This window comes from Meleagris gallopavo, chromosome 6, assembly GCF_905368555.1.
Source record: "Meleagris gallopavo chromosome 6, MGAL_WU_HG_1.1, whole genome shotgun sequence".
Taxonomy (NCBI): domain Eukaryota; kingdom Metazoa; phylum Chordata; class Aves; order Galliformes; family Phasianidae; genus Meleagris; species Meleagris gallopavo.
The window spans coordinates 48,621,261-48,648,174 of record NC_139409.1 but is presented as its reverse complement, the minus strand read 5'-3'; the positions used below and the strand labels follow the sequence as shown (position 1 = coordinate 48,648,174).

Below are 26,914 nucleotides of genomic sequence, written 5' to 3'. Positions count from 1 at the left end.
TCAAGTTGATTAGATTAGGTTTTTAATATGGAGGGACTTATCACTTAGAAAATTCGTAAGGAAAAAGCAACAAGAGCTTCTTAAATGCTTATCAGTACTCAGTGCTTTAGGTTTTATAAACTCTTTACTTACTTTATCCTTCTAGGCAGAATGGGTAACAGCCGCAGTGCTTTGAAGATGATAATGGAAGAACTGCAAGATGTAGATAAAGCTATTGAATTTGCCAAGGAGCAAGATGATGGAGAACTTTGGGAAGACCTCATTTTATATTCAATTGACAAACCACGTAAGCAGGATAGTTTCTTAGCCTTTCCTGTGTATTTTTTGTGGAATGCTATAGCAGGTAAAGGATTGAATTATCCACATGCATGCTAGCAAAGGTATTTTTGTATCACCAGGGAGATGTTCTGGTTTGTAGAGCATGCCTTATCTCCTCCTGCTGAGCATAGAAGCTTCCCATAAGGCAACATGTGGGCGTGCTACAGGATGAGTACGTAGAGATTTAACACTTGACAAAGCTCTGTGCAGTTATGTCCTTAATGACAAAGAAAGGACAGAATGGTGCTTTTAATTTGGCGCTGTATGAAGCTTTATTTTTAGGCACCCTCATAGTAAACCCTGATGTTTACCACAGCTGCTTCCCTTTTGAAATTTTGAAAATGGAGTGTCTTCACCTGTCTGTCCCTCAGTTGTTGTTTTGTTTCTGTGTCATCAATGCAAGATCTATAATAACAAAAGCATTTTTGCTCTTCATCCACGATATAAACATCTACTCAAGTTTAAAGTTCAGATGGAATCAGAAGCTGTCAGAATCTTCTTAACAGCATCAGTTTTGTTCAGGAAGCAAACTCAGAGGAGTTCATATGACTGAGAAAACACAGAATTATTTTAACTACAGATTCTGCTGGTTTTGCCATCTCTTTTGGTGCTTTAAATCAAGACTCTAAAATCTCTGCGGGGATCTCTTTTTCCAAAGGATTGAATGTCTCATAGAGTTAACATCAGAATAAATGTATTTTTCATTACTTGTCCACTAATTCTGACAAGCAGCCACAACCAAAATCTGTTACTAATTCAGAATTACGATGTTATCAAGTTATCTTACCAACAGAAATCCCTATCTAAATGTGATTCCTCGCTAAAAACAATGCTACAGTTACTGACAACTTCAGAGGAAAAGGAAACTCAAAGCATGTACAGTTATCTCCATTCCATCTGCCGTTATGCAGAGCATCTCCAGTGGTGTTCCTTATCTGTGGGCTTTGAAGAAAAACATTCAGAATAGGGAGCTTCAAAGATCATTGAGTCCAACTTCCTGGTAACTTCAGTGCTGACCGAGTTAAAGCATGTTATGGAGCACTGAGGTCAGCTCTCAGTCTTATTTGAAGTTCATCCTTCTCTTTCATTTAGCCAGTTGCATTTCAGGAAGTTGGACATTTGTGTCCATTTTGTCACTGTTGAGAAACATGTTTCCTTGAAGTTAAGTGCTTGCAAATACACTAATTAATCCTGCAATTTAGAATAGAATATTCAAATAATGAAGTGAATTTTCTACTTGTTTGTACAGATACCTTTTTATTGAATTGAAATGTGTTATTCTCTTGTGGTTTTGATGACTTGCTCTGGCTACTCTGGTATCTGTTTTCCAGATACCCCTGGAGTTCTGTAAATAGGCAAACTGTGTCTTTCTCTTCCCTAAAGGCCTATTTTCAAGTAAATGCAACTGTAAGAAAGATGTGAAGGCTATGTAAAAGTGGTTTAGTGCTCTCTCTGTAAAGAGCTGCCATAGAAACAGCCAAAGCCTGTCTGCCACTGAAGCATTCTTTAATAAGGTGGATGGATTTTTTTTCTTAATTTACTTGTTTCTTGTTTTTCACAGCTTTCATTACTGGTTTGTTGAACAATATTGGAACTCACGTTGACCCCATTCTTTTGATTCATCGTATTAAGGAAGGCATGGAGATTCCTAATTTGAGAGACTCGCTGGTGAAAATTCTTCAGGACTACAACTTGCAGGTAAATGTCATGTTCTTCCTCTGAAGATTTTCAGAAAGACATCAAAGACCATTTCACCAGTGAGCAGCACAAGAAATGCTTGTCACCTAGGTTTGTTCGTCTTGTTAGGATATCATTATCGCAGTGACTCAGGATGAAACCTTGACAGAAAGGGTAGAAATTTGTCCAGATGAATACTTTTTTTCTCTAGATAGCTTCTGCCTCTTCTGAATCTCTCCCATACTATCATAAGCCTGGTCCTGGTGAGTAAGTAAAATTTTTGAAAGACTTGTATGATTTAGATATTTCTTCTAGATCGTGACTTTCAGGATTTCTAAGAGAATAAGTGTCTTGTTCCTCTATAGCTCTGTTTTGTGGAAGGAGTTACCCCCAGCAGACAGGTACACCTTTGCATGTACTGCAGGTTGTAGCATTACTTGCAGGTTTTTAATTGACTTCATTAGATATTACTATCTTTCCAAAGTAATGCTAGTAAAATAGCGTGCATCTTTTAAGCAGTTGCATGTTGATCTTGTTGCTGTCAGTTCCCTGCTGCTTGAACTGATCCCACTGTTCCTGCATTCTGTTGAAATCAAAATGGAACATTTTGTACCTCTGCACAGAGAGTGATGAAATGCTGTTTGCATATATGCAGTGTGTGTTGGTGGATTCAGTTAAAGCTGACAAAATCATTTGGTCACATTTTGTGGACGGAAGAATCATTTTGTCTTCGGATGGCTTTTAACAAAATTACTTTGCTATTAAAAGGATGTATTTTACTTCTAGACCAGTATCTAAATTTTTTTGTGTGCTTATAATTGAAATGCTTCATGGATTTTAAGTTAATTCATTTTGAAGTAGGTCTGGGTAGCTCAAGGGCTAAAATTTATATCTCTGTGGAGAAGTAGAAATTAGGAAGCTTAATGTAACTTGTGCTTGGCTTTCTGGCACTATAGCAAGACAACATAGCAAAAAAAAAAAAAGAATTAAGAGGACTACTTAAGGGACTGGGTTTTTTTTGAGAATTATGAGCTATAGCTTAAAATAAGGCTGCTCCTGAAGTGGTGCAGGCGATGTAAAGTGCACCATTATAAACAGATGGTGTCTCTGCACTGAAATTCGGAGACGTGATCGCAGCTCTTGGGTGCACACTCACCTAAGTAGCTTTAATTTGGCATGGTCGGTTTTGTTAACAGAACTGTTTCTGCATTCAGCACATACTTCAGGATACAGCTAGGACTTCGAGTCGATGTTTTAAGTGGCTGTTCCTAGCTGAGGGCAGTTCTGTCCTAGCTTCATCATGACTACTGCGTCATTAGCCTCTTCAAAGCTAGTCTCTGGTCTGTTTGTATGATGCCTGCTCACACTTTTCTTCACATTGTGTAGCTTCATGGTTTGAAATCTGTGTTCTCTATTCTGGCCTGGGACGGCTCCTTTCATTTTGGTGAAAACTTCCTGATTTGTATCACATAATGTACCAGACACTTCAAACTTGTACAGCAATCCAGATTTCTTTGGTTAGGACTTTGAGTGATTTCATCCCTTCAGATCACCAGCTCTGTATGTACCTAAGTCTTACCATTCCCATTTTCAAAGACAAAAAAGGAAATCTTGTTTCTAGATCCACAAAGGTCAAGGATACATGAACTTATAACCCATTGCTTCGCTTGCAAGTCACTGCCAAATAAGAAAACCATGCTGATCTTTTTATAACATCAGCTCCCTCAAAAGGCATTGCACCTGGGCCTTTATATTATTTGACTGTGACCTCATTTGCAAGCCTTGGTAAGATTATTTTAGTACTTACACAGGTACAGATTTCCTACTGTACTCCTAAATTCCCTTTGTGGTAAGCTTTCCATGAGATGTGATTTTATGTGTGTCCAGAAGCTAAAAGCAGGTCTTCTTAGATTTTTTCTCTTTGAAAAAAACTCTTAACATCCCAACAAAATCAAGTGAATTAAATCGAATGGCTGCCAAAGCATGCCATATGTAGCTTACAGTGTGTGTTAGTGAATCCAGCAAATAAGTCTATTAATGTAACAAAATTTGTTTTAACTTCTTTCCAATCTGACATCTTCCCTGAATAATGTAAGTTTCTATCAGAGCTGGCATGCTGTAGATTGATTACTTCATTTTAACTTATTACCATCTATTAGATGAATGCTGCAACCATTGTATGTGCTACCCTAAGCTTTAAAGTGAATAATTCACAACTTTGTGAAGGGATTATTAGTACATTTGCTGCCAACCAAACAAAAATGATACTAAAAGAGGTATATTAGGTATTCTATAAAAATGCAGATAATGTGAGACTCATCTCTTAGACAATCCATTCAAATAAGTATTACTAATTTATTTCTGCATGGTTTTACAGCTGTACTTTACAGTTGGGAATCTATTCAGCTGCCTTATTATTCTTGTAAGAATTATCTATTATTTTTTTTTTATTTTCCCATTTCTGGAAATGCAGTTTTGCATGACCTGTAGCTAAGTACAGGCTTCAGAATTTACCTAAACAGATAAGATGTAAGCACTCATGTAAGTGCTTTTTTGAATTGGGATTCAAACTCCAAGTGGTTATTGCCTTTTTTTGTTTTTCTTCCCTTCCTGAGAAACATTTTCTGTTCTGCTCTGTTTGTCATTATCAAAGTTAATGTATTAAAACCATAACCATAGCAGCAATTTTAGTGTTTATATACAGTAACATTCATAGACAAAGTTATGATGACATGGACTGTAAAGATGAAGTTATAACTGTTTGCATTTTAACAATATTTATCAAGTAAGTGTAGTCTAAAACTTTTTGTTTATATCTAACTCCTGAAATCTAATTCTTCAGATTTATAGATGAAATAGACCACAAGCTACTTCATTTGAATTTATAAAGTCCTGAAGATAAGCTGTCTTAAAGAGGAACCTGCAGTTTATCAAACTGACATGTTCCTAGCACATCTTCTGTTTAACAGCAAATAAATCACCTTTCTCCAGTCAACATTTTCAGTGTAACTAATTATCATTCATATCCATGGCAGGCTAACCAAATTGGCCTAAGTTATATTGATATCCTGAGAAAAGCTTAATGGTTTTCAGCTCTACTGCTTGCATGTAGAAGTGCTTCAAAAGCACAGAATCAAAACATAGCTATCTCCCTATAACTGAAAAGTTGTTGTCAGCGTGACTTTACAAACTGATGTTGTATTTACGTAGATAAGAGCACCTGCCAGCTATATTTCCTTTGTTTCATCCAACAGTCCTTTTAAATTCTTAAAACTGCAAGTATGTTTTTCTGCTGAAAGTTAGGATTCAGTTGGAATAAAATCTTTCCTTATAAGAAAAGACAAACTGTATTTAACTGGAGCTCCCCTACAAGAACATCTTCTTCACTGGAAGAACAAGAAAAAAATCAGTTCTGAACCTGGGGAAGTTCCAGTATTCTTCAGCAATAGTGAAATGTTTGACTGTGTGAGAATGTTTTCTCCTACGATGTCCAGCCTGTCTTCAGTCAGTAATGTATAAACTCCTATCATAAGACACTTCCTAACACAGATTTTTCCATCTGATGCATGTTGTTCTGCCTCACATTTCAGGGTAGCAGGACTGAGAACAGGTCAGTGGCTGCTGACACTCATTTAGGCTTTTTGGATGCCAGCTTCATACCTTCGCAGCCAAAGGCTGTGGTTGTTTGAAAGCCATTCTAAAAATGCAAATAATGTTCTACTTGCTTAAGTAAGCGTGGAGTTTGCCTGTTTTGAGCCCCTTAAGTTAAGTGGATACAAACAGTTTAGATTTGTTTTGCATTCAGAAAATACTGTCATTCTTAGGTAATTTATTTTACACTGCAGATATTTCTGATACAGGTCTCTTCTGAGAGTCATATGGCTCTTCTGTTCCCATTAAAGCTTTTGCAGTGCAAATTTTTTAAATACCTCTTAGCAAACAGTGTGAGGCCAATATTGCTTTTGTTTGAAAAACATAGCAAAATTGACATTTACCACGATTTCTGTGCAATGTATATATATATATTTTTTTTTCTAATGAAACTGATGCTAATTAGTTTCTTGGGGTTTTTTTAATACATCATCTCTGGACCAAAACTCATTATTTTCTCTGTAATGTGTATTTGAACTTTGTATTTGCCCTCAATATTCAGTTCCCTGGGAACTAAATTGAAAAGAAATATGAAATCTTGTGTGTTTAAGTCTCTGGAAACCGATAACACAGTGGTCTTAACTAAGGAATCTGGTAGCATTTTTTAAGACATTTCTTAAAATAAATCATTACAAATGTATCATTACAGCCCATGTCTTCTGTAGTTGTTGTATCACACTTATTTCTCACAGAGAAGGCTGATCTTAAATGTCTCTTGTTTACTTCTGTGTTAGTTTTGTCGTTACATGTCCTGAATTTATAAAATAAGAGTCTGCCTAAGTGAAATACAAGAAATGCTTATAGAGATTTAAACACCTCCTTTATTTCAGAATGTGCCTAATTTTTCAACCTCTTTTGAGGTTGAAACCTCTGCCAGTTTTTGGTAAAAGATTTCAAAAGATTTTGTTATTCTTACATTGTTCTCCCCACATATACTCAATGGTCTTAGAATTTAAAAGCAATTTGGTTAGATTCAGTATCTCTAGGTTTTGTGGGTTAGCCATTTTGCTCAGATGATGAGTTACGGGTTTAAACTTCGATTGAACCTGCAGTATCTCTGATGGAGTCCATCCATAATTCTCCCATTCAAAGCATTCTGCTGTGAACCAGCAGACACCAGTGGTAATGATGAATGCTGGTTGAAAGCATCTGGAGGAGTTGTTAGGGTTTCCTCCTGGATGTGGATATGCAGCTGTTCAGACATCTTGGAGGCACTAGGGGACAGGTGGCAGCTTGCATAGTGAGACACTCACTTGGTTGTAGTGACTCTTTTTCAACTCTTTGAAAGGGCAGCTAACAGCAGGGCAAGGGGAAATAGTTTTAAGTTGAGGGAGGGATGAGGTTGGATGTCACAGGGGAATTTCTTTACAGAGAGAGTGGAACAGCTGCCCAGAGAAGCTGTGGATGCCCCGTCCATCCCTGGATGTGTTCAAGGCCAGCCTGGATGGGGTCCTGGGCAGCCTGGGCTGCTATGAAATGTGGAGGTTGGTGGCCCTGCATGTGGCAGGGGATTGGAGATTCATGATCCCTGAGGTCCCTTCCAACCCTGGCCATTCTGTGATTCTGTGACTAAACGTAACATACCTTTCATTGGGGTTATGATGCATTTTGGAGATTTTGGGGTAATTGTCCTGGAGAAACTTGGGCTTCGTTGACTGCTGGCCCGAATGTATTCCTCGTGCTTTGAGTATGACCTTCAAATTAACTGCATACTGCTGTGTTTTCCTTTACAGGTAATGTTAAGCATATGCAACTTTATTAGTTTATTAATTATGGACTTTATTAATTACGAAGAATGCTCCAAAAGTAATGTCTTTTTATGGTCCTGTCCCACAGCACTGGAGGCAGATGTTGGTGTGGTAGTAGAGGTTGAACCCTCCTGCAAATATTCCATTACATTTTGTTGCTATGCTACAGATGGCAGCAGAGGGACCATCTGTAGCACAGCAACAAAATGATTTCTGACATGAAAGTGCATCTGAAACAAAGGTGTGGAATTGAATTCCTCCGTGTGGAAAAAATCGCACCGTAGACATTCATCAACACTTGCTGAATATTTTTGGAGACCAAACACTGAATGATGGCACGCAATTTGGAAGACAACCCACGTTCCAGACAGCCATGCACAGCTGTCATAACACAAAAAGAGGAGCATCTCAATCAGCTAAGCCATACGAATCAGCACATTACCAGGGAACTGTGTGCAGAGCTGAATATTGGCTGCAGTGCATTAGAAACAATGGTGACAACATTGGAATTCTGCAAAGTTTGCACAGGTGGATCCAACAAATGCTCACACAGAAACAGAAAGAACAGCATATACAGGTTTCTCAGAATGTATTGAATGAGACTTAACGTGACAGTTTTTTGGATCACATCATTACTGGTGATGCAGACACTGTTAGCCAGAATCAAAACAGCAGTCCATGGAGTGGTGACACGGGAATCCCCAGCAAAGATAAAGTTCAAGATGCAGCTCTCAGCAGGTAAAGTTATGTGCACTGTCTTTAGGGATAGGAAAGGGGTGTGATCACTATGGACTTTTGAGGAACTCAGACCATCAACTCTGAGCACTAAATCAAAGCACTGGTTGAGCTGAAGGCTCAAGCTTACAGGGTCAGGCCAGAGAAGAAGACAGCCTTTCTCTTGCAACATGGTAACAGCAGACCCCATCCCACTTGGAAGACCATGGAGCACATTGCCAGTCTTGGCTGGCCTGTCCTACCACACCCACCATATAGTCTGGATTTGGCACCTTCTGACTTCCATCTGTTCAGTCTCTTGAAAGATGGACTGTGTGGGCAACATTTTCCTAGCAATTACCATCGTTAGCAGCTGTGAAGCAGGTGAGGCCACCTCCACTGGTGCAGATTTTTAGTAGTGCAGTTCTCAGGCTGTTGTTCATCACTGGCAAAAATGCATAGCTAATGGTAGTGACTATGTTGAAAAATAGTGTTTTGTAGCCGAGAATTTATCAAATAGTGTTACTGTGCTCATTGTATCTGTTATAGTTTCCATGGAAATAAATAGGAGGCATTACTCTTGGAGCAACCCGCATCAATAGCAGTTTCCATTGCTTGTGATTTTAATTATGCAGTTGCACCTTTTCTAGTGTAGTCAGAAAATTCCAGTTCTTTTTTTTTTTTTTTTTTTTTTTTTTTTTTTTTTTTTTTGCAATAAATTTTTTGGTTCCAGACAGTTTCATTAATTTGGTGAAGCACTGAAGCACCAGATCCATTCAAAACTTCTTTCTCTAGACTTACCATGTTCTCTTGACTGCATTTGCAGTGCTGAGCTTTTTAAAGGGTAAAAAAAATTCTGTTTCAATAAGACTTTTTGTTTCTTATTGCATTTCTTTAGAGAATGGCTTCATTACAGTTTACATCTGATGTCAAGTTTAGTCTAATCTTCAGGCACAGATAAATACTTCTGCCTGCTTTTAATACAGAGAAGCTCATTCAAGCACACTTTCTCCCTCTGCCTCATCTCCAAAGTCCCTCTCTTACTTCTCTTTCTACAATTCTTACATTATCCATCTCTTCCTTGAGCTCCTCAAATGTGCTTCTACGGAAGCGCTGATTTATTACCTCAACATTTTATATTTCACCTCCTTCATTCCAAGTTCCTTCTACGTTATGGTAGCTGCATCTTGTATTCCACTTCTGATAAAAATGAAGTCTGACAATCAGTCATTGAATATTGTGTGCAAAATCTTAGTGGAGTTTAACTGTCGCAGAGAAGGTGCTGCATATGTCTTGTAACATATTTCTGTTTCTTCTGTGTTGTTTTTAAAGGACCAAGTAGTGTTGAGGTTTTCATGAGACATAATTGATGTTTTGGTACTTTTTAGTTTCGATCTGTTTTTCTAAGTGAAGTTTTCCTATTGGCACTCTGTATTTTAAGTAGAAAGTGGTAAATCATTGTATCTCTATTCCACCATTTGCATTGTTTTCTTTGTTCCTTTTACTTAAACATGCAATTTTTTATCTGCTTGTGCTGAGTGCAGTTAGCAAAAACTCCAGTAAATAGCCAAAGAAGACCATGTCCATTTTGAGTTAGTTACCTATCTTTGCCATGGAGTTTGCTGATTGAGAATATTCCAGATTGGTCAGAGCACTCACCCTGAAAGATGGTCTCATCCAGTTGCTGCTGTAAAAAGTTTCTAAGTATTTTTTTCTTAATCTAGTGACGTTTTCCTATATTAACAAGAAATTTGCCTTTCTATATTGCCCTTGGGTAAAGTTGGAAGGAGAAGAGCATATTCAGATAGCTCCTGAGATTATCACACATAAAATTGATTAATTTTCTAAGTGTTTTGCATTCAGCTTCTTGAGCTCTGAAGTGTTTTGTAGCTCATTGTGTCCAGTACTGGAGAATGTCATTTACCCAGTTTAAAATGTTTAATGTTAATCTTTTTTTTTTTTTTTAATTTATGTATTTCAGATACACAGTCTTAATTGCATAATGACTCTGGCAGCATGTCATGTTTAATTCACAGTGGTATTTAAGAAGATGAGGTCTTGGACAGTGTTCACCTGGCTGTAAAAGCTATTGTTGTACTTCTTTTTAGAGACTTGCATTAGCAGCATCTTGGTCTGGTTTAGAGTGCTCATTATCTCCTATAGTGCAAATAATAATGTTTAAAAATGTTTGGAGAAACAAATAGGCATTGCCTTCTTGTAACACTTTCCTTGGTTTGTTGGTTTGTTCAGCTTAAAATTGATTATGAATCTCTCTCTCTCAAAAGACTTTTCAGAAGAATTCTGGTCTTGGAAAGCAAATTTCCAAGCATTGGTTGAATATGGGGTGGGAGCAAGAAAACTTACAATCCTTTGTTTGGGTTTGTCATATTGTCATGAACCTTCTTCACTAAGCATTGGGAAATAGTACTGTATATAATTTTGATGCCAAAGATCTCTCTGTGTTTACAACACTGGCAGACAATAACAATCTAACATAAAATACTGAAGTTAAAAAAGCAATCTTAAGACTTTTTGCTAGTTTTTGGTTAGTTGCATGGGCTTTTAAACGTGGCTTGCTGAATGGCCTCTGAGCAGGAAGTGCTTATGAACAAAATAAATTTTAAATTGTTGGGTTTTGAAAGGTTTTAAGATGACCATATCTATTTCCTAACATAGACAGGGAAGATATGAATGGAGGAAGTTTTGAAGTGGCTTAGAATCCAATTGTTAGGGGCAGTGTAAAGAAATACCTCCACTGAATTTTGTTAAGAGAAGCTTATAGGAAGATGATCCTTATTTATGACAATAATATATTTGCAAAGGATTTGATTTTTCTGAGGTCTTTCATTTTTTTTAATAGTTTTTTTTCCATTTAAATAGAGATTCCTTCCCTCTTATCCTTTTTTTCCCTCGCTGTTTGAAGGTCTAATATCTTGGAAAGGCTTAAACATTTGTTGTTCTCTCTGTAGCAGCAGAAACCCAGGGGTGATGGTTATGCCCACCTATTTAACAACTGCTGTACTGTGTGTTCTTTGCATAACAGATCTTGCTGCGGGAAGGTTGCAAGAAGATTCTTGTTGCTGACTCTCTTTCTTTGCTGAAGAAGATGCATCGAACTCAGATGAAGGGCGTTCTAGTAGATGGTGGGTACAGCAGAAGCATGGTGACTTGAAGTCTTTCTTGTTGTTATATAAGCCATGTGAGAGTCCATTTTGAAAGCTGCTAGAAAACCTGAGTATTACTTCTTTTTTGTAGAGTGTAAATCTTATTTGATCAAGATCCGCCATGTAGCTTTTTGTTTGTTCAATCTCTGCATAGCTGGTAATACGTTGCATCCTGCAGTTTGTCTGTAAAGGTGGAAAATGCTTTTCAGTGCCAAAACAGATAGTCAGGTAATCGTATTCTGCAACAAGGTAGTTTTTAAAAATGGTTGAAGATATTTTGTGAGGCTCTACTGATGTGCATGAGCAGTTCTGCGATTTATGCAAGATGTGTGTTTATACCAGAAGTGATGGAAAGACAGAAGATCAGAGCTTCTGCTGGAAAAATACAGCAGAGAAGTCAGGAACCCACCTTATACTTCCTTTTTTATTTGAGTTTGCCATATGCCTCTATTGCTCTGATATTGATATAGCTCTTGCTTTTTCCTGCACCAAAATCAGAGAATCTGTACATTTTTCCTGCTGCTAATAGAAATGCTCTCTAATTTCCAATAGTCTGTGGTGTCTTAAGTAAATACTCTAAGATTGAGATAGATTTCTGTGATTGCAATGTGTAAATACCTGTTTTATTTAAAAAAAAAAAAAAAAAAAGAAAACAGGGAGTTTGTTAACAAAATGTTAGAGATTTGTTTCCTTTTTTTTTTTTCCAGAGGAAAATATCTGTGAATCATGCCTGTCTCCAATACTTCCTGCAGGTAGGATGCTTTTCTGGAAGAAAAAGAGGCTATTTTTTGTTTTTAGAGGAACTTCTGTTTGCTGCTATTCATAGAAATGTGTAATACTCTCCCTTGATAATCGCTCTATAAATTTTAGTCTCCTGTGTAAAGCTTGCTTATGAATTCTAATTTGGGAATGGAGACTAATCTGAACCTTTTGATTGTGGTAAACCCAGACTTATTTTCTTCTTCTTTACTCATGTGTGATTTTTTTATTTCCTGTTTTGAAATTGTGGAACGGACGCAACTTTAATCAGCCAACGTCTGTATTCTCAGAGATTATCAGAATCATGAAACAAAACAGATCCCATCAAATTTTGTTTAAATTGTGATTCAGACTGAACTTGCAGACTATAAACTTGTATGAGATATACTTCTTACAACACTTTAAGACATTTCAGAAGTTAGTCTTGAAACCAGAAATTCAGTATATCATTTTTGAAGATGTACATTCTGCAAAGGAACTATTTTCAGGAATGTCAATATAGTTGCTAGGCATCTTAAGAAATAGTAGTTTGACCAGGAGAGTATCTGTCCCAGCATCCTCAAACAAGAAAATGTAAGACAAACTATCTGGATGCAACTATTCTTTGTTTGCCAGCAGTGCATAGCTGAATAAAATCTTTTCCAGTTATTTAATCTTGTTTCTACCATCTTTTGCTTAAAAAAAGGAAAAAAAATAAATAAATACAGTTGTACTGTGATTGCATGCACCAACATACAGACCAGAACAGGCACTTGATGCTAGAAAACCTGACAGAGGTGGACATGCAGGTGCCCTGAGAGATGGGTGTATGCTGATAAGTGAGGTGATAGTTCTTTGAATATGTGAATGGAGGTTTCTAATTGGGCTAAATATTCATGAATCAAGAAGAATTTACACAGCTTATTGCCACATTTAAAGCTTATGTCCCGAGAGCATAGACTGTAGTAATATTCAGTATTTTGGTTCTCCCTTCACTAATGCAAGAGTGGTTTTTGTTAATGTTTCTTCAAAATGGCTGAATTATTTGGGGGTAGATTATTCTTTGCCCTCCCTAAATTTAACATGTGGCACATATTAACCTGAAAAATTCAGTTGAAAATATGTACATCATTTAAGCCTCAGAATAAAATCATCTTGTAACTTCACCACTAGGACACATTACCTGATAGCATCATTCTGTGTGATTTCTGTAAATAAGACAGAATAACTTGTAAAATTAATGTGATAGAGGTATGACTTGATGTTTATATGTGTGTAATCAAACAGGGCTACAACTGTAGCCCCCAAATCCTTTGTTCCATTGTCCTTTTGTAACGGATTTATCTTTCTCTTTCCCAGATGCATCCAAGTCCTTCAACGTGGTAGTGTTCCACTGCAGACACATGTTTCACAAAGAATGTCTCCCAGTATCTAACACAGTAAGGAACCAGCTTAATCTCTGTCACTTCTGCCAAAGACAAGAAGACAAATAATTTCTTTATCTCATCTTTGGGGAAGGGCATGGTTCTCTCAGGGATTATTTTGTGATTGCAGTTATTATTTTTGATGGTACTTTGTAATAGTATATGACTAGGGAAAGGGTATTTCGGCTTGCTGCAAGCAAAATGTATCCAGTTTAGAAAGAAATTACTGCTGTTTGAGAAGTATTTTATCACCTTTTTCAGTCTAAATTTTCAATATATGATGCAACTTTGAATAGTACAGGGAATATGACCTGTTTGAATTTTCTTAATTCTGCTCTTTGACTCCAAAACAACCTGCTTTATTCTATTCAGTAATGTCACATTCCTAAACCTATCCATGACTTTGTCTATAGGCAGCAGCCTGAATGTGAATAGTAACACTGGGATGAGCAGTAGCAATTTTCACTCATCTTCTCATGTTCTTGAATATATTTGTCTAAGACACTTGTTTTCTTTTTAATTTCCAGGTATCTTCTGTCCAGTTCTGCAACATATGCAGTGCCAAACACAGAGGACCAGGAAGTGCAATCCTGGAGATGAAGAAATAGCAGTCCCCTAGCTCTCCATTCCAGTCTGTGACACCAAGTTTGTTAGGAGCCACTGTAGTTTCTGTCAGTCATCATTTCTGTAAATAATTCTGAATGTGATTTAAAACTGATTTCTATAAGTTATCCTGCTTATTGAACGCTTTCTGGAAAGAGAAAATGTGAAAATCTTTGCTTAGTAGTGCTTTGTTACAGAATTCATATTTCACTGTTCCTATGCTCAGCTTGATCTTTACTTAACTCTGGAACTGAAAAGGAAAATAAAAAAACAGGAAAACAGTCTGAAGATTTAAGTGTTTCACAGATTGGCAGCACATCATGGTCATGTAAAGAAAAAATAATTAATTTGAATTCTTACTAGCAAACTGACTTGAGATCCATGAGGATTCCGACTTCTTTACATGGGACTACTTGAAGATTTGAAGGTGCTTGTGTTTTGAGTTACATATTAGATTAACAAACTTATTAAATTTTAATTCCCTACTTCCGATCGTACCTTGCTTGTGTGGCTACAAATTCATAGTTTGTTAGAAAATGGTCACTTCCTCAGTCTTCACAATGCAGCTAGGTTTTTGTCATGTTGAACCCATACACAAAGTATTTTATGCAGCTAGGTTTTTCATGTTGAACCCATACAGAGACTTTTAAGTGTTAGCAGTAGACCTTAATACTTATAAAATAAGTGTAGTTGTGTTGTTCGGCTTCACAGAAAAAAATATGGTCTTTAAAAAATGAGGCCTTGAAGATTTTCTTTTGTTCTCAGGAACTCAAAAGAGGTAAGTTAAATAAGTCTCTTCGGATGTTAACAAAAACATCTTTATTTTTAACTTCAACATCCAAAGCTAATCTTTCAGAAAACATTATCACAGAGTGTAATCTCTTCAGAATGTTCCCTGATTAAATTAAATAGATACAGGCAACCCTATGAAAAGTTACTTTTCAAAACTCCAAATGCAATTTTTTAGTCTCTGTGGAAATACGTTATGTCACCATTGGGTTATGATGTTTAAACAAGTAGTTAAAAACCATTTGGATGTGGTGCTCAGGGACATGATTTAGTGGAGGGCTGTTAGATTTAGGGCAGTATGGTTGGGTTGTGGTTAGACTTGATCTTTAAGGTCCTTTCCAACCTGAATAATTCTATGATTCTATGTTTTAAGTTTTGAAATGATGCTATATTAGTACAGAACTGTAAAACTGGAAAATGTAACACCTCTAAGTTCTTCTTTACCTTACTCCTATGCAGGTACACTTTAAAATGGCACATATGATAAAAAGCTGGATTTCCAATTTATGTAAATTCATGATATCCCCCAGGCTGCTGGCTGAGCTGCTCTCCTAATCCGATGTGTGCTTTTGCTGTCCATGTGTCTATCCACCCAAATTTAGGTGTATTAGAAATGCTATGATCTAGTTCATATGGTTACAGAATAGATCTCTTTAAAAATAGCAGTAATACTCTGTCACAAAAATACAGTTATCCGTGGGGGAAAAAATGGTGCAGACTATTTGTGAACATGCAGTAAATGAAATTGTTGGCCAAAGAAGGGCAACAAGGCTGTGAAGGGCTTGGAGAATATGGCCTATGAGGAGAGAGTGAAGGAACTGGGGCTGTTTAGTCTGCGGAAGAGGAGGCTGAGGGGAGACCTTATTGCTCTCTTCCAGTATCTGAAAGGTGATTACAGCAGTGGTAGGGCTGGTTTCTTCTCACTGGTGACGGGATGAGGGGAAATGGCCTCAAGTTGCACCAGGGTAAGTTTAGGTTGGATATCAGGAAACACTTCTTTACAGAAAGGGTTGTTAAGCACTGGAATAGGCTCCCCAGGGAGGTGGTTGAGTCACCATCCCTGGATGTGTTTACAAACCATTTGTGGTGCTCAGAGGCGTGATTTAGCAGTGGGTTTTAGAGGTAGGGTAGCATGGTTAAGTCGTGGTTGGACTTGATCTTGAAGATCTTTTTCCAACCTGAGCGAATCTATGATTCTATGATTCTAAGTAACAGAACATTGTGAACTTTGTAGCGCAGAGCATCATCTTCATACATCAAAGGCCCCATGAGAATTACTGCCTGGATCTGTAGCAGTTCATTTTCAATGGCTAGTGCACATTCTCAGGTATATTGTTCTCTTATCCATTCTTTGTTGCACTGATTAGAAAAGTTGCTTTGATTCCCTGTAAATGCAATGCCCCTATAAGCTCAAGGGTTGTTTCATCATGGATTTTGAGCTCTTGCACGTCAGAAGAGAAATTTAAAAACTTTTAAAATCTTTTTGTCAGTAACTCCAAACAGCTTTTCTATGTCATACCCTAAAAATTGTCTGTGCAATACCGTATGCTGTCAGCTTGCAGGAGGAGAAAAGTCGAATTGCTCTTACACTGTTATGCCACAAGGTGTTCTGTAGCTCACTTGTGTGACAATTTAAAGCAAGTATGTTGTTTACTTCAGCTTGACCTTAAATTCCCTAAGGCATTTGTGTGTTCAGTGGCTCAGTTTGCTAGTTTGCCATCACTGGCAATCACGTTGCATTTATACATTGGCATATTCTTTGCATTATGCAGGTAATTTTAAATCACTTTATGAAAACCTAATCAAAATCTCCTCTAAATCCAAAGCCTCTTTCATTTGGGCTTCAGGGACAGCCCTTTTCATGTTCTTGAATTCTGAATCTGCTTATTAAGATTCAGCAAGAGGCTCACGGTCCTGGCTTTGATTCACTTTTCTTCCTAAGAAGCCTTCACATCACAGAAAGTCTGGGGTTGGAGTCTAAAATATTCAGTCACCCGAGAGCTGTTCTTCTGGAGAAGAGTTCTGCCTAACAAGTAACCTCAAAGTTGCATAACCCTGCAGAAAAGCATGATACTTCTCCAGTCTCACCAGAGCTCATTTAAGATGTTAATTTGTGGGGGGAGTACAGGGTGGATGTTCTTGTGAAAATTTTTCTGTTTGGGGTTTTCTTGGATGCTCTTTTTGTGGCTGATAGACAACGTCTGAAGGGGCTGGGAAAACCTCTGCAGATCTTTCTGAGGTCACTGACGTTGAGAGGTGCATGATGGGCTTCTGCATCTCCTACAGCTGTGTTTGCAGGTTACTACTCGTGTCTCAGTGGGCTCAGCTCTTTCACCTGAGCAGTGATGTACTGGAATCAGCTGTGTGTGGTGAGTGGACAAGAATCTGCTGTTCCTTGTTACAGGTGCCAGTGGGTCAGTTAATGCTTCAAGGAGCCATGCTGTGTCCCAAGTACATCTCTCAGGTGCTGACCTCTGGGAAGCCTCAGGCAGGGGGTCTCCAGTGGTGGAACAGAATAAGTTGTCAGCACCTATGTTTATTGCTCTGAAAGTAATGTCTCCTATTTCTTTCCGTGGAAGCTGCAACAGGTACAAAAAGTGCAGTAACACTATTTGATAGAGCAAATTCTCATCTACTAAACACTGTTTTTCAGCATAGTCACCACTATTAGCTGTGTGTTTTTGCCAGCAGTGAACAGGAGCCTGCATGCTGTGCTTGTAGAAATGTGCACCAGTGGAGGTGACCTGCTGTCACTACTGCTGAAATGCACCACCCACAGCCTCACTCCACTCTTTGGTCTCCATAAATGTTCACCAAGTGTCAATGAATATCACTGGGTGCCATTTTTCCCCTCTCATGATCTGTTGTATGCTTTGACTTCAGATCCGTGCAGCTTTTGCCCGTATTTACTGGAGACAGCATCATTGTGTCTTCCTCTCCAGAACTCCTCCCTCAAGCAGACCTTTGCCAAACTCTGGCTCTGAGGCAATTGCTGTACTGTTGGAACAATTTAAACAAAACTGAGAAAGCACCAAATCTAGAGAATTATTGTCGATTATATACTTTGGGGACTGACTTTTTATTCCGTGCCATGAAATATTTATTTTCTCTCAGCATTAGAGAAATCCCTAGGTGATGCTTTTTCTGTTCTTCAAGACAATTCATGTTTTTTTTTTTACTATAATTAAACATTAAATTATGCTGAAAAGAGGACATCTGAGATGTCTTGAGATATCAAACACACAGGAAAACGGGGTGTGTGAGAAGCTCTAAAATAACTCAAACTGAGTCTTAAATTAGCCTTTTGCAGTGGAGCAGGTCTTACTTAGGGGCCGTTCTGTGTTCAGTCTGCAGCTTTCTTGCAAAAGCATTTCCAGTTTTTCTGAATGAACAGAGCTACCAGCAGGAGCTGCAGCAGCACAAGTGCCAGGAGAGCTGGGCTCTGCTGTGGCCAGGACAAGCTGGCAGAGAGAGAGATGCAGCAGATTAATTCAGGGCTAGGAAGCAGCAGGAGCTGCAGAGAGCTGTTAATCTGTCCTTCTTCCCCTTTGGTTTTAGTGTTGTCCTGGTAGGACTTAAGTCTAGCAAGGCTGACAAAGTGATGGTGTGTGATGGCTGCAAAGTTGCCTTTAACAAGGTTTTAGCTGGATGGCATGTTCCAAATATGGTTCATATAGGATACAGGTTTCTGTTTCTGGTCGCAGGAGGGATGAGACACCCAATAAGCAGCTCTGGGGAAATGTCTTCGAAAAAATGAGCAACCACCCACACATACCATGTATATATACACACAGTGAAGTAGTAGTGCTGGAAGGTGGAGGTGGCAATAATGTTTTGCTCTGCAGGATCTGTTGAATAGCAGCTCTTTGCACGTGCTAGAACAAGCACCACTGAAGCTCTTGACGGTGTCTATCACCAGCTACTAAGAGTCCTCATCTGAAATTTCTACAAAGTAATGGTGATTTTTAGTTAAAAGGAAACCCAGTATTGGGAAGCATTCTTTTTGTGTCTGTGGAACCTCTAAAGCTGAGCCAACAATATCTTTCTGGCATAATTCAGTTCTATGCTATGTAGATTTTAATTCTCTGTGGTGTCTAGAAGCTTCCTGGTGATGCACTGAGGGGGTTATGTCCTGCTTCCATTATCCCATCCCTTCTCACCTAAGTATGTGCCTTGCTTTGCACTGTGCAGTGATTTTCCACTGACCTCTAACAGGCTGAAAAACAGGCAGCCTTGGTGTGCACTCTGCTTGCACAGTACAGCCCTTCCAAGTGCAAGGCTCTGCACCTGGGTTATAGCAACCCCCACTATCAGTGTAGGCTGGGAGACAGAGCACAGCACTGCCAAAAAGGGGGTACTGGTGGATGGCAAGCTGGACATGAGCCAGCTGTGTGCCCTCGAGGTCCAGAAAGCCAACCATACCCTGAGCTACGCCAAAAGAAGTGCAGTCAGTAGGTCGAGGGAGGCAATCCTGCCCCTCTGCTCTGTGCTGGTGAGGCCTCACCTGGAGCACTGCATCTAGATGTGGAGTCCTCAGTACAGGAGAGACATGGGCCTGTTGGTGTGTGTCCAGAGGAAGGCCGCAGAAATGATCCAAGGGATGGAACACCTCTCCTGTGAGGACAGGCTGAGAGACATGGGGCTGTTCAGCCTGGAGAAGGCTCTGAGGAGACCTGATAGAGGCCTTTCAGTACTTACAGGGGGTTGTAAGAAACAGAGCGATAGACTCTTTAGCATGGTCTGTGGTGATAGGACAAGGGGAAGTGCTTATAAACTTAAAGAGATTTAGGTTAGGGTGGTGAGGCACTGGAACAGGTTGCCCAGAGATGTGGTGGATGCCCCATCTCTGGAGATATCTGAGGTCAGGCAGGAAGGGCTCTGAGCAACCTGATCTACTGTAGATGTTCCTGTTCACTGCAGAGGAGTTGGACTAGATGGCCTTTAACAGTCCCTTCCAACTCAGACCACTCAGTGATTCTCTGATAGCTATAGCTCCTGGCAGCTGCAGGCTCTAAGGCAAGAAACACTGATGTCTGGAGGATCTTTGATTGAGGAAGCCTGTGCTGAACTTTGGAAACATGAGAACAGTTTTGTTCCTGCTGAAATCAGTGACAAATCTCCCCTGATTAACTGGGGACAGAATCTGACTTCCCTTTCATAGTAGTTTGTATTACGTATGCCATAAAATTGCGTACATATGGAACCTTTCCTTCAGAGCTGGTTGTGATAGTCTGTAACAGCCTAGAAACGTGGAGTAGGAAATTATGTTAATAGTAGAACTTTGTGGTCATCTGTAGCATTCATTGCAGAAGGGATTTATGAGTGTCGTTTATTATTCTAGGAAACAGTGAAAACCATTTTAGTTAATGTCTTCTTACAAAACCAAATTAAAACAAAGTTACAAGAGCATTAAAAGAGGTTATACCTTCAGCTGCTCCTATGAACTATGAGTGTGTTGATGATTGTAGTTGTTTTGCATCTTTCTTTTCGTAAGCTGCATTGCAGCATTATACTAGAAAGGCAAATACTTCGGGATCTGAAGAATGAAAATCTAGTTTTGTTGCACAATGAGATTAGGTGCAAGAATGAAATTATCAGGCTTTTTAAGCTGATTTTTCTGGGTATTAAATCCTCCTTCTCTCCTCCTCTGTCTCACTACAACCTGTCCTTTCATGAAGGCATCCAGCTCTTAAATGGTGCTACTGAATGGGCTGACGATTTTTTATATTTTGCCAAAGATGAATCTCAGTAAATGGAAATCTCAAAATGGCCACAGATTTCTGTTGTGGCATTGCCCTTCTTTAACTCTGGCCTAATGCAAATTTCCAAGTGTCTCTTTTTTGTGTGGGAAAAAAAATGCTTTTTTGTCCACTGTGATTGCAGAAGCATTGTTTCAAGAATATTCATAGTAACTGTTGTCAGCACATGATCATGTAAGGGAAATAACCTAGAATAGGCTAAGAATGTTAAACAGTTTAAAGTGTTAAAAGTTAAAATTAAAATCCTCATGGTAACACTTTGGAATATTGGTAGTCACAGAAGCATGAAACATAAAAAGGCAGAGTCCCAAAATACGTTTGAGTAAATAGTGTTGTGAAAAAGGAATGGGTTCCATCTGAATCAGTATGGAATGGAGTTTCTGACACTGAAATAAGAAGTTAGTTTTGGTCTAAAATACCCCCTGAGAAGGAAGTTTTTTAATCTCTGTCCGGAAGACTCCGAAGACAAAGTTATGGAAAACTATTCAATAAAACAGAAAGGCATTTTAATATATATATTTGAAGTAGGAAACTGTTGAAAAAAATAAATAAAAAATCTTAACAGGAGGAAACCCCAAAACCTGTAACCAGGGAACATAAAATTCAGAGCAAGACCTATCGTGTGTCATAAAAATACTGTTTGGAAGGGATTTTCAGTCATCTAATCCAGGTTTCTGCATGAGGATTTGCTGAGAAGGTATTGCTGAGACACCTTGGTACCGAGTTCAGTGTCTGTAGAAGTATCAGAGAAAACCTTATGAGGCAAAGCAGGCCGTATGTATTTAAGAAAAAATTGAATCACAGGAGATAAATAATTGCAAACCATCAACAGGTAATGCAGAATCGTTAATGATTTGAAATGTTACGCCTACTTATAAAGCAGGTTGCCCTGAGAGCTGGTGGATGCCCCATCCCTGGAGACACTCGAGGTCAGGCTGGATGAGGCACTGAGCCACCTGATCTGGCTGTACGTGTCCCTGTTCATTGCAGGGGAGTTGGACTAGATGATTTTTAAGTGTTGCTTCCAATTCTGTGATTCTATGATTCTGCAGTGATAGCCTCACAACCAGTGTGGCAGCGTGGGATGCAGGGAGTCAAGGAGAAGAAAAGGAGCAATAGCAATAGCAGACCTCAGCCATTCCCAATTGACTCTGTGAAAGTCAGGCTTAGGGATCGTGAGATAACTACATTTTCTGTGCTACAAATGGCTGCCTCTCAAAACACCTGATCAGAGAGCACAAAAGGGGAGCTGACCCTTGATTTTAGCCCTGGGAACTGCATAGAACCTGCATGTTACAACTGAAGGGACACTTAGTAAGAGAGTCCTTAGTAGGAAAATATTCAATATCCTTGTAAGGTGCAGAAGCAAAATAGTAATCTGTCACAGTAAATGCTAACACTTAATAAATATATATATATAGTAGTAAATTAAAAGCTGTAAAATATTCATAAGTGATACAAAAAATGCTGAATTCATCATAGTGGGCTTTTAAAAGAATCCTGTCTTTCCAAAAGCAAGTTCAGATAGGCAGCAAAGTGAAGAGACATTTTAGACATGAACAGATCTCCTTCAAAATATGTGTGCAGTGTCAAGGGACACAGGGAAGGAGCTCTGCATTCTGGCAGCTCATTTGTACCTAGCCACAATCACATGGGGCCAAGAGTCAGTGAGAAGCACCATGCTGAAACTAAGAGCCTGCAATGTGAACCTCATCAGCAAGCTGCAGAGGGATAAGGCGACCCATAGAAAACTGGAGCAAAGGGTTTCAGCAAAGACAGACCCCGCTAGGAAAATCAAACGAGTTTTTTGAAGTATTATTTATTGTCAGAATACTCAAGCAGAATACTGAAGCTTTTATTAACAGGGAAACTTCTGAAATTAAGCTATAAAATAGGTAGGAAAAAATCAGTCAATAGTATGAAACCATGAGCATCAGTCTGTATTCACCAAAAACTGAAGGATCTTAAGACAGGATATTGCTACTGCTCTATGTAAGCTGTCTTCAAACTAAGTCCTAGTGCTAGAAGAATGGAAAACAGTAAATATGCTGCTAACATTTTCTAAAAGGCTTCCAGAGAAATCCATAGGAAAACAGACTAGTCAATCTTACTTCTTCAGAGGATAAATCAGTACAAGTGCTACTAAAATAGAGAGACATGAAGGTGTCTATTTTATATCACACACTGGGAAAAAGTGAGCACAGACTATGGAGATGGAAGTTAACGTTTATCTGAGTTTCTGGAAGCATGTGATTAACCTGTCAATAACTGATTCAGATGGTAATTGTGATTTTAGATTTGAGAAATAAACAAATTAACCTCATGTTAAAGTTTTTCTGCAGGCACTTAAAAAATAAAAAGAGAGAGAGAGAGAAAAATATCACCTTGAGCTAAGAACCAAAGGGTTTCTAATGGATTGATATCTGTTTAAAACTGAGAAATGATGTCAGATGACCTTTATCCACAGGGATAAGCACCAGGACTCCATCTTTTCAACATAATTAGTGGTGATCTGGAAAAGGGGAAAAGAAAAATATTTGTTAGCAATCCAGAATAAAAACTTAAAGATAATTAAGAACTTATTGGATTTTGTTCAGAGACTGGGCAATATTTTACTTGTCACCTGAGTTCTTTAACACAAGAGAAAATAAAAATGCAAGGACAATGAAGAATTTTAAATTAGATATTGTGACTGAGGATAGAGACCCAGGAGCCACTACATTTAATCCTACAAATCACCGCAACAACTGGTGGCAGTCAGAAGTCAAGCAGCTTTTGGGGATTATTAGGAATAGCCTAGTGCATTAACAAAAAGGTCTGCATTTCCTTGGCTTCTTCACTTCTAAATTCCACCAGAAATCCCAATAACCCACACTTCCATCTCAAAAGGTCATAACAAATTCTAATGAGGCTTCATGGACCTCAGGCTCCATTCTGTGTTCTAAGTCAGCTTATGAAGGAAAGGGAAAGAAATAAAAGTATTTGGGGAACTCGCAAACAAATACTTGCAGAGTAAATTGGAATATGGCCAATACTTTTGGGAAAGCTTCCAAATTCAGGGGAAAGTTTTGCTATTTGTAATGGCATTTTGTGAGATGTGGGAAGCATCTTTCCAAATATATTGTGTCTGTGGCCATAATGTTCATTTACCAAAACTTACAGCCATTTACAGATGAAGAAACACTGTCACTTAATACCTCCTCCTGCCACTTGCTCCCCACAGGACCAGGATGCTGTCTATGGGTCTGTCCAATCCAGCTTTCTGTATTTCCAAGTAGCACTACATTCTCCAGGTCCTTGTAAGATCAAGTAGAAACTGCCACTACAAACTTCACTGAGCCTGTGAATTTCTTCTGCCTCCTTTTACCTCTTGCCCACTACAGAAATAGTTGTTCCAAAGGTTGAGCTGTGCATGCTGGAATTGCTGTGGACAGGGGATAGCTACAGTGTTTATTGCTTCCAACTGTAACCAATTTTATCCTAGCACTTCTCTCCACTGCTACTTTCCACAAAAACCTTCTGCTGCCTTTAATACAGGCTGCAGAAAACAATCATGCCAGGATTACAATGGCTCCATGCAAAGGTTCAATTTGTCCTCATAGAATTTCCTCTTTTCCCTGTTCATGTCATTTTCACAAGGTTTTTGCAAAGAAGCAAACATAGCTCTTTGCATCTTTTATTTGTTGTGAATATTTCTATCATGTGATTACACTGTAAGAATAGATTGGTGAGGTTTCAGTGCTGCATTCTGGATGCTCTATCTGTTCTGCTTCAGATAGAGCCAGTTTGCTCCTGGCAGTTATGCACCCGCTGCTGCCATCAACTCTGCTGGGATGTTTCCAGCATAGTGGCTGCTCTGGGTGTAAATGAAAGCCCAGCAAGTGGGGATGAGTCAGGAGTAGTCCAAAGGACAAGGCTTATGCAGGTAGCTGGTACTCTGGGGCTGTTATCTGTCTGTGAGAACAGAGTAACAACACCCAGCCTGAGTTGCATGCAGATTTGCTCTGTCAGATTTTTGACAGAGATTCATGAGCAAAAAAGTAGGAGTAGTCTTACCTGATATGGGACAGTATGGTTCATCTGGCTTTCACAGACACTGTCTCTCTGACATATTCAATTTTATGTCCACAATTTTTTGTTATTTTGGACTACATTGGGATCAACTGTGTAAAGCAAGAATTATAAAGGCAGAATCACAGCACAACGACAGTCAAAATCACTGCAGCGATTTTAAATACCTCAAGTATTCACCATTCTTTGCAATGCAGCATTTAAGTCTAAGTAAATTATGAAGAACAACACCATAAAATGGTGTCATCTTATTTAACTGATATTCTGATTGTTTTCGGTCACGTGTTTTAAGGAGAGAGTGCTATATAATCAGCTACTCATCCTCCTCTTATTGTTGCATTAGTTTGTAAATAAGATTTCTTCTTTATGTCAGCAGTAGACTTGGGTTGCTGGTAAGCACTCTTCAGACTGTGGCAATCAACCTGCTTTGCAAACTGAGTGAGTTTCACTTGCATTTTTAGAGAGTATCTCAGAGGAAAAGAGTCAAAGGAAAAATGTTTCAGTTAGACCTCTTTCACATGATGCGCTTTGATTTGCATGCAAATCCATTTTTCATTTAATCAATTTCTAACCTCTTCAGGGAAGCAGGAATACATGAGGAAACAATCCATGGCACATCACAATAATTTCCTTGCCACCACCCCGATCCTCCAGCATCACACCAAACAGAACCTCTCTGAAGTGACACTTCCAGCTTCTGCAGTTTGAGCTGCTAGCATTAATGAGCATGCAACATGCTCTTTTAAGATAACTGTTTGTTACCAGCTGGGCCTGCTTTCTTGAGCTTATCCTGTCCTTAGCAGTTCCTTCTCTGCTACCAGAGGCTGAGGGCGACTGTGCACTAAGATATTTTCATCACTAGCCCTTGTCACCACATGCACTGTGTCCTTATCTGCTCATTACTCAAAAAACTCACTGGATTATGGACTTTGATCCACGGTTCTTACAATGCGGTTGAAAGAGACTCAATAAATTTGAATTAGACCAAATTCACACAATTCTAGATAGCTAACATAAAACCTGTGTGATGGTTCAGCTTTTCAATTTCTCCATAGGCAGATGCATTAGCAAAGGCCAGTAAGAAGATTTTCCTAATGAAGTTAATTATGTGCTTTAGAAGGATTTCTGTAGGTGTAGGAAAAAGTATTGCTGTTCTGCTTGCTGCCCTTTGTTGTCTTGTCTGGTTTCAAGTTATGTCAGCTCTCAGGCAGCTGCCTTTCCATGCTCTGTGATGAGTTATGCACAGCATCTCTTGGGATTCATAAATGACTGTTCCTAATATGTTCCTCTCATGACAAATGTTCCCATAGAGTCGTAAAGTGTATGGCCTGATTTATTAAGATATTACAGTAAAATATTGTGAATGCTTCTATGAATGCCTCACAAGGGATGCACATCTGGAATTTATGCATGTAGCAGTGTAAATGTCCTGTACATGACAAATCACTGATGTAAAAATTATGGCAACAAAGTAACGTTGTGATCTGGTTAGGTGGGACAGGAAAAAAACATTATAAGAAAATGTAAACTTCTGATCTGATGGCTTTTACCAACCTTTGTATGGTTTCTTGATGACACCAGCATCACTTCTTCTTCCATTACAATTCATCTGCCACGTCTTTAAATATTCATTGCAGCCTTCTGTCTGAACCAGGCTGGCTGAACTAGATACCGCAGCATCATTTGATATGCATCCTGACCTCTTCTCCTTCCCCCTTTTCCAGGCTCTGGCCTCTCAGGCACTAATCTCTTATCTATTTGGTTAGACCTTCATTTTAATCTTCCTTGTCTCTTTTCTTGATGATGACTTCGATTCATCAATCCAAACTTTAACCATCTTAAAATGTTAGCTGTAAAGTTCGTAGCGTCTGGGCTGTAAGTAGTTGCTGTCATTTGCCTTATGAGGAAAGTGCTTCCATACATTTTTCTAAATGGAGCCTAATAGGCAACTGCACATGAAACTTGGGTATTACCAAAGCCTATGTTGTAATTAATGTTGTGCTGTGTTGTGCAAAGGCAAAATATGTGGATGTATCCTCTGCCTTGGAGTAAGAAATCCTAAACCAAACTTATTAAAGTCAAATGGATTTTTTTTATTGACTTTGATAGGATGAGCCTTGAAGACCTAGTACTTCAAAGGATCTTTGTAGTTCTTTGTGACTGTAATTAAAAATCCATGAAAAATACAAGGAATTCCACCTGGTCTTCTACTAAGGGTTGTTTCCTCATCACATCAGATTACACTAATTTGGCATTGA

The 26,914-nt window shown here is 38.7% G+C and overlaps 1 protein-coding gene across 3 annotated transcripts in view; it reads left to right on the top strand.

Annotated features, from left to right (window-relative positions):
* VPS41 (VPS41 subunit of HOPS complex) overlaps positions 1-14,321 on the top strand; it is a 104,509-nt gene extending 90,188 nt beyond the window's left edge. For all 3 annotated transcript variants that reach the window (XM_010713096.4, XM_010713097.4, XM_010713098.4), the window contains 6 exons: positions 146-286; positions 1,880-2,016; positions 11,152-11,251; positions 11,980-12,024; positions 13,370-13,449; positions 13,962-14,321. In XM_010713096.4, the coding sequence (XP_010711398.1) occupies positions 146-286; positions 1,880-2,016; positions 11,152-11,251; positions 11,980-12,024; positions 13,370-13,449; positions 13,962-14,042 (584 nt within the window). In that variant the 3' untranslated portion in view covers positions 14,043-14,321. The remainder of the gene's footprint in view (positions 1-145; positions 287-1,879; positions 2,017-11,151; positions 11,252-11,979; positions 12,025-13,369; positions 13,450-13,961) is intronic.
* Positions 14,322-26,914: the final 12,593 nt, after the last annotated feature.